The sequence below is a fragment of the Stegostoma tigrinum genome, chromosome 2 (genome assembly GCF_030684315.1).
Source record: "Stegostoma tigrinum isolate sSteTig4 chromosome 2, sSteTig4.hap1, whole genome shotgun sequence".
NCBI lineage: Eukaryota > Metazoa > Chordata > Chondrichthyes > Orectolobiformes > Stegostomatidae > Stegostoma > Stegostoma tigrinum.
Genome location: NC_081355.1, coordinates 28,754,369 through 28,767,598, shown reverse-complemented (window position 1 = coordinate 28,767,598; position 13,230 = coordinate 28,754,369). Strand labels below are relative to the sequence as shown.

The 13,230-nt window shown below is 39.3% G+C and overlaps 2 protein-coding genes across 5 annotated transcripts in view; one reads left to right on the top strand and one right to left on the bottom strand.

The window, feature by feature from the left end:
* Positions 1-7,745, top strand: part of aldh5a1 (aldehyde dehydrogenase 5 family, member A1 (succinate-semialdehyde dehydrogenase)) — a 34,438-nt gene extending 26,693 nt beyond the window's left edge. The window contains exons 6-10 of the mRNA XM_059653049.1: positions 111-254; positions 2,348-2,506; positions 3,027-3,196; positions 6,520-6,578; positions 6,734-7,745. Coding sequence (XP_059509032.1) covers positions 111-254; positions 2,348-2,506; positions 3,027-3,196; positions 6,520-6,578; positions 6,734-6,939 — 738 coding nt within the window. The 3' untranslated portion in view covers positions 6,940-7,745. The remainder of the gene's footprint in view (positions 1-110; positions 255-2,347; positions 2,507-3,026; positions 3,197-6,519; positions 6,579-6,733) is intronic.
* Positions 7,746-9,127: 1,382 nt separating this feature from the next.
* The window catches only part of LOC125447838 (dyslexia-associated protein KIAA0319-like), a 118,786-nt gene continuing 114,683 nt past the window's right edge, over positions 9,128-13,230 (bottom strand). For all 4 annotated transcript variants that reach the window (XM_048522628.2, XM_048522617.2, XM_048522625.2 and 1 more), the window contains one exon: positions 9,128-12,081. In XM_048522628.2, the coding sequence (XP_048378585.1) occupies positions 11,906-12,081 (176 nt within the window). In that variant the 3' untranslated portion in view covers positions 9,128-11,905. The remainder of the gene's footprint in view (positions 12,082-13,230) is intronic.

The following is a 13,230-nucleotide window of genomic DNA, read 5'->3' as shown; positions in this document are numbered from 1 at the left end:
TCATAATTTTATTAATGCACAGAGGAAAGAAGCCTGATTTACACCCTTACTGTAGATTGAGGTTGTGTGTAGAATTGTTCTTTTTCATAAGCTACAGTTGCACCTTGCAGATTCTCCTACGCCAAGCATCTGATACTGTGAAGAAGGCTTCGATGGAACTTGGTGGACTGGCTCCCTTCATTGTCTTTGACAGTGCTGATCTTGATCGAGCTGTTGCTGGTGCCATCGCCTCCAAGTTCCGAAACTCTGGACAAGTGAGTAGTCTAAGGCAGCAAACAAGTTGAGTCTTGAACTGAGCAGATCCTTTGAAAGTTACCTTAATTTTTAATTTCGCCATGAGTGTATTGAGGCTATTTTATTCAAGAAATGGAAATGTATTCCAAAACTGGACAAAACACTTCTCGTTCTTTCAGAAATTTGGTTTAAAGAAACATACCAGCATATTTTGAGACGTGGAACGAGGCCGAGTATGAATTGTTGTTCAAGGGCCCTGGTTATTACTCACTACATATCTACATAGAAGGGGACTTTGGAGTATGTGCAATACTTCCCACAGCCACATCTCCCAAGGGACTACCATCAGGGAAAATGTCCAGTGCTGAGCCATGTCTGCCACCGCTCCTTTCTTCAAGCTGCTTTGAAGTGTCTTTGTTGGTTTCCAGAGGTCCTGTTTTAGAAGTCTATTGTGTTGACCATTCCCCTTCACTACAGTCCGCGTTTAACTATCTGCTGATGTCACTTTATGGGACCTTCCACCAGCGATGCCTACGTTGAATCCTGGGAACCAAATGAACCAAACACCGGCATTCCCTATGAACTTGCTTCAACCTACTTTGAAGCCTTGCTCCTGAAAAACCAGCTGAATAGATAGGCTGGATGTCTTAAAAATGGTCTCCCATGACAAAATTATATTCTCACAGCTCCCTGTTCGAAGGGTGGCTAGGATAAAAGGTAGAAGGCTACTATCTTGGTCTCCCTAAAACACTCCCACTAACTGGGCGGAGAAAACCACTGATCACCTGGCAATGCTCCTCCTTAGTCAAGGCACAAATCCGTGTGGAGACTCTATTCAGCAACCTGCCTGCAAGGAAGAACAAAGGCAGCAGTGAGAGAAGAAGCCTGCCCAGAGCTGCAAAATTCACTTTCCTACACAATATACCCCCACTGTGGGAAAACGTGTCAATTCAAAATAGGGCTTATCAGTTGGATGAAGACTCATCTAGCCTAACAGTCATCATTTTCCATTCTGAGGGACTGCCAACAACAAGTGAAAATTAGTATTGCACTGAAATGTATTAAATTCCTTCCAGTTCTGTGACGCCATACTCAAAATGTTTCAAAGTTAAATCCCATATGCCCATCAGCCAGAGTTATTTGAGAAAATTTGACATCCCTATTCTCTGGCAGCACATGTCTGTCCTCTGTTTGTAGGATTCCCACCTTCAGTATTTCTTCTGGTGCTGGTGGAAATGGAAGGGAATGAAAAGACTCATGATTTTATAAAAGAGTCCTACAGCACAGAGACAGCCCCTTCGGCCCAAACTGGTCCATGCTGACCAAAATGTCCATCTACGCTAACCCCATTTCCCTACATTTCCATCTCCTTCCTAACCTTTCCTATCCATGTATTCGCCCAAATGCCTTTTAAATGTTGTTAATATACCCGTCTCAACCATTTCCGCTGGCAGCTTATTCCATATGTATACCACCCTCTGTATAAGAACATTGCCCCTTAAACTGATGCTTTGTAGTCCTCGATTCCCAAATCTGGGAAAAAGACTGATTGTATTCACCCTATCCATGCCTCTCATGATCTTGTACACTTGTATAAGATACTACCTCAGTCTCCTACGCTCTTTAAAAAAAGGAGGCCGAGCTTGTCCAACCTTTCCCTATAACTTAGCACCTTGGGTCATGGCAATATCCTTGTAAATTTTGTAAAAAAGCACTTTTTAAAAAATTATCTAGAACTATCACCATGAAATAATTACAACCACCCTGTAGTTACTTTCATTGTACTGAAAATTTCAAATAATCATTGGTATAATTGTAATTCTAATTTGCTTTCAGTGCATAATTTTTTAGTTCTGAATCAGATTCAGAAGTTAATACTTGTTTTTGAAATGTTTGAGTCATGTCGGCATTACAGTCGCTCTTAAGACTCAATAATAATGTATATATGCACTGCACCATTTCTACTGTAGCAGTTTCATTGTATTTTTCCTACTTAGTGGGAAAATTTCACTAGTTGTTCTACCTCTCTATCGTTTATTGCTGTCTGGAATCTGTTGGTTCTGCATATGTGAATATTGATGTTTTATTTCTTTGGAATCCTGCTTGAATACAGACTTGTGTATGTGCAAATCGGTTCCTGGTGCAGGAGGGAATCCATGATATTTTTGTACAGAAGATGGTGAAGGCTATGCAGAGAGAATTGCGTGTTGGAAATGGATTTGACGAACAGTCTACACAAGGTCCCTTAATCAATGAAAGTGCAGTGCAAAAGGTAACAAACCATAAATATTTATCAAAGGCATTCTATGCTAACAACAGTAAGAACAAATGATAGCTCTCATATGTTACCTTGAAGATTTCCAACATTTCTTTCGTTCATTAGTTCTGAAAAAACTGTCAGAAAGAGCAGCCAAAGGATGAAGCACCAATTATGTGACATTAACTAACAACAAATTGCATTAATATTGCACCTTTTCATACCGTAAAATGTTCCAAGCTATATCACAGGGAAGTTCCCAAACTTAATTGGACATCAAACTACATTAGGAGCTGTCAGAACAGGTGACTGAAAATTAGGTCAAAAAAGTAGGTTTTAAGATATGCCTCGGAGAGGTGAGGCATGGAGATTGAGAGAGGAAATTAGAGCCTAAACATCTAAAAGCCTGACTTCTCCTGTTGGTTCTTGAAGAGTTGGAGGACCAGAAGTGGCTATTTATATAAAGAGATGGATGAGATTTGAATTCAGTTTTTGGTTCTGAAATGCATCCTTTTACTCTCAATTCTGTGTCCAGGTGGAAGGTCAGATAAGTGACGCAGTGTCTCGGGGTGCCAGCATCGTGACAGGGGGAAAGCGACACAGTTCTGGAGCAACATTCTTTGAACCAACTCTTCTTTCCAACGTCACAGTGGACATGCTTTGTGCACAGGAGGAAACATTTGGACCCTTGGCCCCAGTTCTCAAGTATGGAAATCTTCAATATTTTTTCAGCATTTATTAGAAGTAACTGAAAGGGCCATTGGTCTCAAGAGTCATGAAAAGCTTGGTTTTCTTGCCACCGCAATCACAGTATTCTAGGTTGATAGACAGGAGTTAAATGTAAATGTTGGTTGTAGCACAAGTCTTCAAGAAAAATGCTAAGACCCAAAATAGGAAACCAGTGTCATCACAGTCAGGTATTGTATCTTTACATTTGATTTGTGGTCACTTGGAAAACACTAATTTATTGATTGAGTTCAGGTGCATTAGAAAAGCTGTACGTGTGTTGGTTACAAAGACAACTTGTGTTATGGTATGCTGTTACTTCTAATGAAGAGTGCTTTGCAACAGAATGGCCAGTCTGAATGTGGTGGGCGCCAGAGCAATTGTCACTAAATAGACAGTTTTAATTTGGTCATGTGAGGCCTCTGTGTTTATCAGTATTGGATCAACATAACCAGGGGACCCAGACTTAAGACAGTTGGCAATAGGTCAAGGTAGTGATGAGAGGAAGGTTTTTACACAGAGTTATGATCTGCCTGAAAGGATGGGGAAAGTAGATCCAACATCAAGTTACAATTAAATTGAATGAGGGGCAAAAGGTGTGTGTAGCTATGGGACTAACAGAGTAGTTTTTTCAAACGGGAGCACAAGCATGTCAGAATGTAGAAAATAAGAGGAATTAAGGTATTTAGCCTTTCGAGCCTCTTTCACATACACAGCAATCATTTACAATCAAACTCCATAGAGGAATGTTTAAGGACTCTGGGTCTATACTTGGTGGAATTTGGAAGGATGAAGAGGGATCTAATTGAAACTTACAGAATACTGAATGGCCTGGACAGAGTGGATGTTAGGAACGTGTTTCCATTCGTAGGAGAGACCAGGACCCAAGGGTACAGTCTTAAAGTAAAGGGAAGACCTCTTAGAATGGAGATAAGGAGAAATTTCTTTAGCCAGAGAGTCATGAATCTATGGAATTCACTGCCAAGGAAGACTGTGGAGTTCAGGTTATTGAGTTAATTTAAGATGGAGATAGATAGGTTCTTGGTTTTCAAGGGTTACAGGCAGAAATAGGGAGAATGGGGTTGAGGAAACTTACCAGCCATGATTGATTGGAGGTGCAGACTTAATGGAATGAACTGCCTACTTTCTGCACCTATCTCTTATGGTCTTATCCTATTTTGTCCAATATTTCTTAATATCTTTAGTTAAATCTCAAATTGACAGATCTTTGTTAAAATTAACAATTGACCTAATTTCATTTTCTATTTTGTGCCAAAAACCACCATCCTTTTACATAAAACATTTACTAATTTCATTGTATGAAACGTGCCCAACCATTGACAATTATTTCCACCAATCTACCTATCTGTTTCCCTTAATGACTTGAAAATTTCAACCACATCACCTTTTAACCTGCTACAGTCTGGTCATTACTACCTTAAAATGTTTAATCTCTCCTTGTACCTTAACCCATGGAATTTGTTTTAGTAAAGTTGCACTCTCATCAAGCCTTCTGAAGATATGTTGCCCAGTATTCACACGTATCCACAAAACAACTGTAGGTACACTTCAGCACTCTATTAGCTATAAAGCACTTTGGGATGTCCAGTGGTTGTCGAAGGCAGAGTCAGAGTGCACTGGGTAAAATTTCACTATACATTTAGTTTGATTTTGACTTACTGTGACTTTGACTTACTGTGACTTTGGTCATGTCATAATTATACATCCTGCGTGAATGCACTAAAACCCGCAACTTTCTTTATTCCACCCAAAACCATGTCAGATCATTTTTCAGAGTACTCATGTCCTCCCTAAGTGCTTTGTGTGTCTGTACGTAATTTAATCTACAACTGTTCCATCTAACACTCCCTATAAACTTCATGGATGCACCACATGGGGACTGAACAAGCTGGGCACAACCTATGTTTCCTCTAAGATGTTTGGCCACGCAGGGCAACAAACTATCCCTGCACAGTGAATTGAAATTAGAGGAAATATTGATTCTGTTCACTTAAACTATTTTACATTTCTCAAGCATGCTCCTCAGATTCAACTGTTGTTTCTTTTCAAAGTAGTTTGGTAAAATCTTATTCTAATCATTGTATTCATTGCATTTGCGCATTATCTCACTCGTCTGGAATAGACTCGGGCTATTTTGGTTTTAAAATAGAATTCATTTTGATGTACTGAAAGTGAAATACGCAAATACTAGAAATCTTAAGTATTTACTATGTTCTGTTGTTTATATTTAGCAAGTCTGGCAACATCTGTGCAGAGACAAATAGTTTGTGTTTCAGGACAGTAGCATTTTTATCAGAAATTAGAGATGTAGGAAGTTTAAAGCAAGTAAAAGGGCAGAAAAAAATGAGACGAAAAGCAGGAGCGATAAGGAATGGAAGTGGAGCAGATACAGGCAGGGACCCAAGGTGTGAGGAGTCCTTATTGAGGTAAAAGGATGATGTATCAGAAACGGGTAAAGAAAGTTCTATTGTCAGAAAAGATGCAATAGAGACTTGAAGAGGATACTTACAGGATGTCGGGATGAGGAATTGTAGTTAAGTTTGGGAATTAGTGGATGTTGGTCAATAACCTACCAGACGTTGGAGACAGAGATGGACCGTATAGATCCAAGGGAAGAATATGAATTGGAGGCAAATTTAATGAAATTGTCTAAGTTCAGAGCAAGAGTAAGAAAGTGTACTGATATAGTCATTAATATACTGCAAAATGAGTTGAGGAAGAGAACATGAATCGTCCACATATTCTACAAGAAGTAGGCAAGGCTGGAAGCCATTGTAAGTTCTCCAACAGATTTAAATTATCACTCTTAATTGTTTCTTCTTAGCTGGAAAAAAATGTCAATTGACCTGAAACATCATTTCTGTTTCCCTCCCCACAGATGTTGCCTAACATACAGAATATTTCTAGCATTTTGGCACATCCTGCTTCAAAAAACAATTCCACATGGAAATCCATTCACAATCAGTTTCACTCAATACCTTCCTCGTAGTCCCATTCCCCCTCCTCCCTCCAGTACACTCAATGTCAAAGGTATCTGGAAGAACGTGGTTAAAATAAATAAAGTTTCTCATTATTTACATTACGTTTGTTATGATATCGCATTTACTTCCTGAAAAAGTAGTGGAAGAAACTTTCAAAAAGGTAAATGGATGTATGATTCAAAAACAATTGTGCTCTGGGCACAACTAACAAAGTCATTTTTTAAAAGTAGCTGGTGTCAGGTGCTGGATGGTTTCCTATGATGTAAGATTTTATTATTCTCTGCATTCTTGTACTTGCAGATTTCGGACTGAGGAAGAAGCTGTAACTATAGCTAATGCTTCCAATGTGGGTTTGGCTGGTGAGTATATCTGTGAATCGTTGACACCCAGAGCTGTTTAAAAGCGTAATTGGCTGCTTTCTACTCTGACTGAATCAGGAAATAGTTTTTTTTTGTATTGTAATAAGATCCATCCAACTTCAATCACCAGTGAAGTTTATAATTTACCTTTCTAGGTTATTTTTACTCCAGAGATCATGCTCAGATTTGGAGAGTTGCGGAACAGTTAGAAGTTGGCATAGTTGGTGTAAATGAAGGTCTGTTATCAACCCCTGAGGCACCTTTCGGTGGAGTTAAACAGTCTGGCCTCGGAAGGGAAGGCTCGAAATATGGTGTTGATGATTACTTGGAAATCAAGTATGTTTGTTTTGGAAATCTATAAGTCTTGAGGGATAAATGTTAAAACTATATCAATCACTGCTTTAGTCTCTCAACTTGGAAAACAACCTTACCATTGAAAACGTTGAATTCTTAAACAAAAATGGTGTCATTGGCACTTTTTGCTAGTTTGAAGTATATTCTCGACATGATTTTGATAATCTACTTGATTTACGGGAAAAGCTATTTCAGCTGAATTAATCATACAGTGTGGAAACAGACCCTTCAGTCCAACTCATCCGTGCCAATCAGACATCCTAATCTGACCTAATCCCATTTGCCAGCAGTTGGCGCATATCCATCTAAACCCCTGATATCCAGATGCCTTTTACTTTGTTACAATAAAATCACTATATAATCTAATTGTAGCTTGTTTTCTCACCTCTTCTGGACATGTTAAAATAGAATCTTTAAACATGAACACTGGGTTATACTTCAAAAACTGTAATGTTTTGGAAATGTTTGTAAACACTTGTGCAAAGTGGCTAAAAAGTGCTTGTTTGTGAATTTTAACTTGTGTTCTAATGTTTATTATCTGGTTTTTAAAAGCACTGAATTCATGTCATTATTTAGTTGTGACGTGCACTGATGTAACTATTGAGAGGTATTTAGTTTCTTTGAGTTTGTCAATTGTAAAATATTCGAGAAATAAGTCCAGTTAGCAATGAATTATGTTACTTGATAATCCAGATTATGATTTACTGCTCTAATTACATTATGGAAATGTACACTGAATCTCGTTAATACCTTGTGGTTATATGTAAACTGTGTGTTTTTCTCTTGAGGCAATAAATTTAGAAGAAGTTCAAATGCTGCTGAGCAATTGTTTGTACAGGTGGAAAGAACAAAGTTTTATAAGCCAAAGTTAATTATCTTAGTATAGCTATCATCCAGTTTATGTTGAACAATGTCAACCTGACATGAAATCCTTAGACACCAAAGGATGTCAAACAGTAGGTTAATCACCTTTCAATAAATGAAATGTACTGCATCGTCTGTGGATAAGACAGCCAACATATTGTAAGTTGTTTCATCATTGCAGCAGTAGCTTCAAATATCAACACCATAGGGTTTGTTATTCCCTTCCTAAACCTTTCCATTGCTTTACCTCATCCTCCATTTTCAAACCTAGTTTTCTGACCAAGGTTTTGAACACCCATGTGTATGGATTGGTAAAGTTTGTTCAATGATGTTTAACCAGCTCAATTTAAACAGAGCAGAGAAGGCTGGTCAGCACATCAAGTCCAACAGGAAAATGGCTGATACGTTATCTCAATGCCATAGTCCCATCCTCACTCCATACCCCTTGACATCGCTATTAGAAACATCAATAAAATGTGTTATATAATGCAAGCTGACGTTTCATTACAGTATAGATGGTCTAAATTCACGCTGAATTAAAAATAAAAGCACAAGTAAGCAAAGTGTACTGTAAGATACTACTTATGTAGAATGATTCAATTTTATGAGAATTCATAGGGTGGCTTGGTGGCTCAATGGTCAGCACTGCTGCCTCACAAACCCAGGGACCCAGGTTCGATTCCACCCACAGGCGACTGTCTCTGTGGAGTTTGCACATTCTCCCCGTGTCTGCATGGGTGACCTCCCACAGTCCAAAGGTGTGCAGGTTGGGTGGATTAGCCATGCTAAATTGCCTGTAGTGTTCAGGGATGTGTAGATTAGGTGGGTTCTGCCGAATGTGTCTGGGTGGGATGCTCTGAGTCTCAGTGTGGACTTGTTGGGCAGAAGGGCCTGTTTCCACACTGTAGGGGTTCTACAGTTTATGGTTCAGACAAAGTAGTGTTTTTCCAGTTCAGACTATTCAGCAATGGAAACAAGTACTTACTTTCACAAAATAAAGATCTTCTGAGATTTACTCCTTTTCTTATAGAATGCTTCATGAATAGTTTTGTTCCTGAATTTTTTTCATGCAGATAAAGACTTTCAAGTGCAGTTGAGAGGGAGACAAATTGGGCATGTATTCTTTAAAAACAAAATTATGCAGTAACTTGTTAAAATGAGTTAGCGTTACTATAAACAAGCTTCTGCTCCCTATGCTAACACGTATGTAAATAACCTACAATACAGCTCGGCTAATCCAAATACATAGCCAAATCTGGTGAAGGTATGAAATACTACTATGATTTCTGGTCTCACCAAATTGTCAGAAAAAACACTGACACATTAAACGGTTCAGGTTAAACTATTCATTTAAATTTATTATCACTTACACTACACAGAAGCAAGAATAAATCAGCAAGTTAGATAACAATAGATTGTTATTTTGAGTTGACTGTACTGTTCTTTGACGTTTGTTTTTTAACTGACATGTACTGAACAGAAATATCTAGGCACTTTAGCCTGTTGGCTCAGTACTCTTCAACGTGAGCTGTTGAACTGGTCAAAGCTATAAAATCTCTCTCTTTTGGGAGGTTTTAGAGGACAGAGCTAGTAAAAAGCCAAAATCAGATACAAACAGTGCAGTAGCACTTCACATTCAAGTATATTGGTTATATCTCATCCAGGAATTAACAAATTAATCCTCAAGACAATTATTGACCTGTTGATCAAAACACTGGCCTGCCATGTATGGCACAGACGTTTGTCTACATTTCTTCACAAAAAGCTTAATTCGGAAAAATACAAAATGCACCAAATCTAATTAGCTCGGACTTAAACCAAAAAGATAGTGTATCCTAAAATGTAGAAACAACATCGTCATGGCTAACATCCATTGTTAAATGTATCACCGCACTGAACTAGTTTATAAACATATGTCAATATAGGATTTCTGATGGGTTGAAGCTAACCAGAGACCAGACACTGCTGTACCCTCCCTCCATTTGACAGCAGTAAAATGTCAGGGTTTAACTTTATCTACTGTGGTCCTGAAATTCCAAAGAAACCAATCGCAGCAGTTTGCCCATCAAGACTCATCTGAACATCAGGAATTGATTTCATTCTAGCCTCTCTTTCTTCCCCCCACCCCCCAATAAAAGGGGAAACAAATTCAGAGGATTTGTCCATCAAATAGAGAAATCAATTTTATAAGAAACTGAACAGTGATATTCAATAGTAACTCTATACACAGCCACCCTGCAAAGTGGTCAGTCTTCTGTCAAGGGTATAAACCAAGAAGTATTATGGTGTCAAGTTCAATACCTGACAGGAATGTGTTAGAAAAACTAAGGATGAAAAATCTGATAGGAATGATTGAGATATATTTTCCTTTGGAAAGTGAAAAGCTTTTGTTTAAAGAACAAAGATAACTTTGGACATTTTTGCAGTAGAAAATTTGCAATCCCATTCCACTGCATGACTTGGAAACCATGGAACTGGGGCAGATATTACCAGCACTGGCAATCAGATTTTGAGTGGAGAAAGGGTAGGGAAGGAGATACCAAAGAAATTGCCTCTTTGAATGGTGGTTGGCCCCATTTCAGCCATGTCTACAAAATGCAGATAAGCAGAATGTTGGGAGAATTACAAATGATTGGATAATCACAACACAGAAGAATGGCGACAGCACCTCTTTTCCCTGTAGCCCTGTAAATCTTCTCAGATAGTTACATTCTGAAGGCCACGATTAGCTATGCATCCATCACATTCTAACAATGTGTTCCAGGACCTAATCACTCACTGCATAAAGGTGTCCTCCTGTTGCCTTCGGTTCTTTTGCCAAACACTTTAAATCATTGTACTTTGATTCCTGATCCTTTCGCCATTGGAAACAGTTTATCTTTACTGGCCAAATTGCTTGTAATTTTGAACATCTCCATCAATTCTCAATCTTTTCTGTAAGTAAAACAACCCTGCCAACTCGTGGGAATCGGACAAAACTAAATGCTCCTGCACTTTGCAGGTTCAAGTTATCTTTCCCACTCAAGAGACTTATATTTAATCATTTGCCCTCTCTCCTTGAACTCACAGCACAAAATAGATGATCTGTTCATTAATCTCATTATTGTGTGCAGATGGGTGCCTAGACTCTATCCAGTACAAATGGCTATAATTCAAAAGTATTCAACTCTCTCAGTGAAAAATGAAGTAGGAATTAAACATGACATTTACAGGAAATGCACACAATGCTCAAGCCTTTCGATAGATTATGGATTGCCTTTAACAGTATTGAATTTGGAGGAAGTACGTTTTTAATTAACTGCTTCAACCTTGATTTATCAGAGCGATCTGCCTTTTGCTGGCTGTTACTTAATTTGCGTTACTAATTTTGCCTACAGCTTTGCTTTTAGCTCATTTGTATTTTGGTCCAACCAATTAGACTGAAAATTAACCACAAAGAAAAATGGTTTTTCGTTTATGGAAATTGCACTGATGTAAACAGAGAATTGTATCTGCACAGCTAACTGTACAAGAAACAATATAGCTGCACTGCAGCACAAAAACAGATAGGAACTGATGCTTTCATATTGTGAGAAGGAGAATTTAAATCTAATATCTGGATCCGTTTGTTCTACCATATGAATTAACCTTTTGATTTTGAAAACTTTTAATATTTAGCATTGGATGTCAAATGCACCATTCATATATTCTACTAGTTGTTTATTACCAATTTGGATTTCCATACGAAGAAATTGTTCTATGAAAATAATTCATGTGACCTTTCTCAAAGTTGGAGCTGCTCTTTTTCTCACATTTACACACTGTTATTACAGACAATGGAAATGCCTATAAACATAAATCAACAGGAGACTGAAATTACAGAGTCCCTCAATAGATCAGGTCTGACAAACCTTTCTGCTGTCTGTGTGTCGACATCCAAGATGAACAATCAAGAGCTGAAAAAAAGTTTCCTTCAGTAGTTACTGAAAAAAAACTCTTCCAGAGTACACCAATATTTTGAAAAAAGGGTTTTAAATGTTCATTAATAATTCCAAGTGGGTAAGTGTACCCAGCTTTGCACTGCAGTAGAAGTGCACCATGAGTAGACCACATTCGCTTATTCAGCAAATTTATCTGTTTTGGGGATGATAATTAAAGGAGACTCCATTCTTCAGCGAGCCGTTCGCAACAACTTTGTGGTTCTCCTCGATGGTTTCTCTGCTAAAGAGTGTGTTCTGATCACTGTCAAATTCCGATTCAGATATCATTAGACTTGAGTTATGTTCTGTGCTTTTGTGTTTCACACCTGAAGCAGAAAATCATAATGCAAAGTCAACATCAGACATAAGTCTGAATTTTGTTCCATTTCAGTATTTGCATTTTGATTAAACACATTTCCTCCTATTTGAACATCGCAAAAAAGCACATTGGACACCTCAATGTCTCATGATTCTTTACAATCACTGTAACACCTTTGAAGGATAGGCATGCTTGGAGGAAATACTACAAAACAATTATGAATAGAAATGTAATTTTTAAAAAATCTGATCATTAAGTTAACATGGTGTAGAGCTGGATAAGCACAGCAGGCCCAGCAGCATCAGAGGAGCAGGAACGTTGACGTTTTGGGCCTAGAGCCTTCAGAAATGGGGGAGGGGAAGGGGATTCTGAATTAAATAGGGAGAGAGGGGAGGTGGATTGAAGATGGATAGAGGAGAAGATAGGTGGAGAGGAGACAGAGAGAGCAAAGAGGCGGGGATGGAGCCAGTAGAGGTGAGTGCAGATGGGGAGTTAGGGAGGAGATAGGTCAGTCCAGGAAGGACGGACAGGTCAAGGAGGGAGGATGAGGTTAGTAGGCAGGAGATGGGGATGGGGCTTGAGGTGGGAGGAGGGGATAGGTAGGAGGCAGGACAGGTTAGGGAGGTGGGATGAGCTGGGCTGGTTTTGGGATACGGTAGGGGGAGGGGAGATTTTGAAGCTTGTGAAGTCCACATTGATACCATTGGCTTCAGGGTTCCCAAGCAAAATATGAGAGGTGCTGTTCCTGGAACCTTCAGGTGGCATCGTTGTGGCACTGCAGGAGGCCCAGGATGGACAGTCGTCTGAGGAATGGGAAGGGGAGTTGAAATGGTTCGCGATGGGAGGTGCAGTTGTTTAGTGTGAGCCGAGTGTAGGTATTCCACAAAGCGGTCCCCAAGCCTCTGCTTGGTTTCCTCGATGTAGAGGAGGCCACAACGGGTATGGCGGATGCAGTATACCACATTGGCAGATGTGCAGGTGAACATCTGCTTAATATGGTAAGTCTTCTTGGGGCCTGGGATGGGGGTGAGGGTGGTGTGGGGGCAAGTGTCGCACTTCCTGCAGTTGCAGGAAAATGTGCCGGGTGTGGTGGGGTTGGAGGGCAGTGTGGAGCGAACAAGGGAGTCCCGGAGAGAGTGGTCTTTCTGGAAGGCAG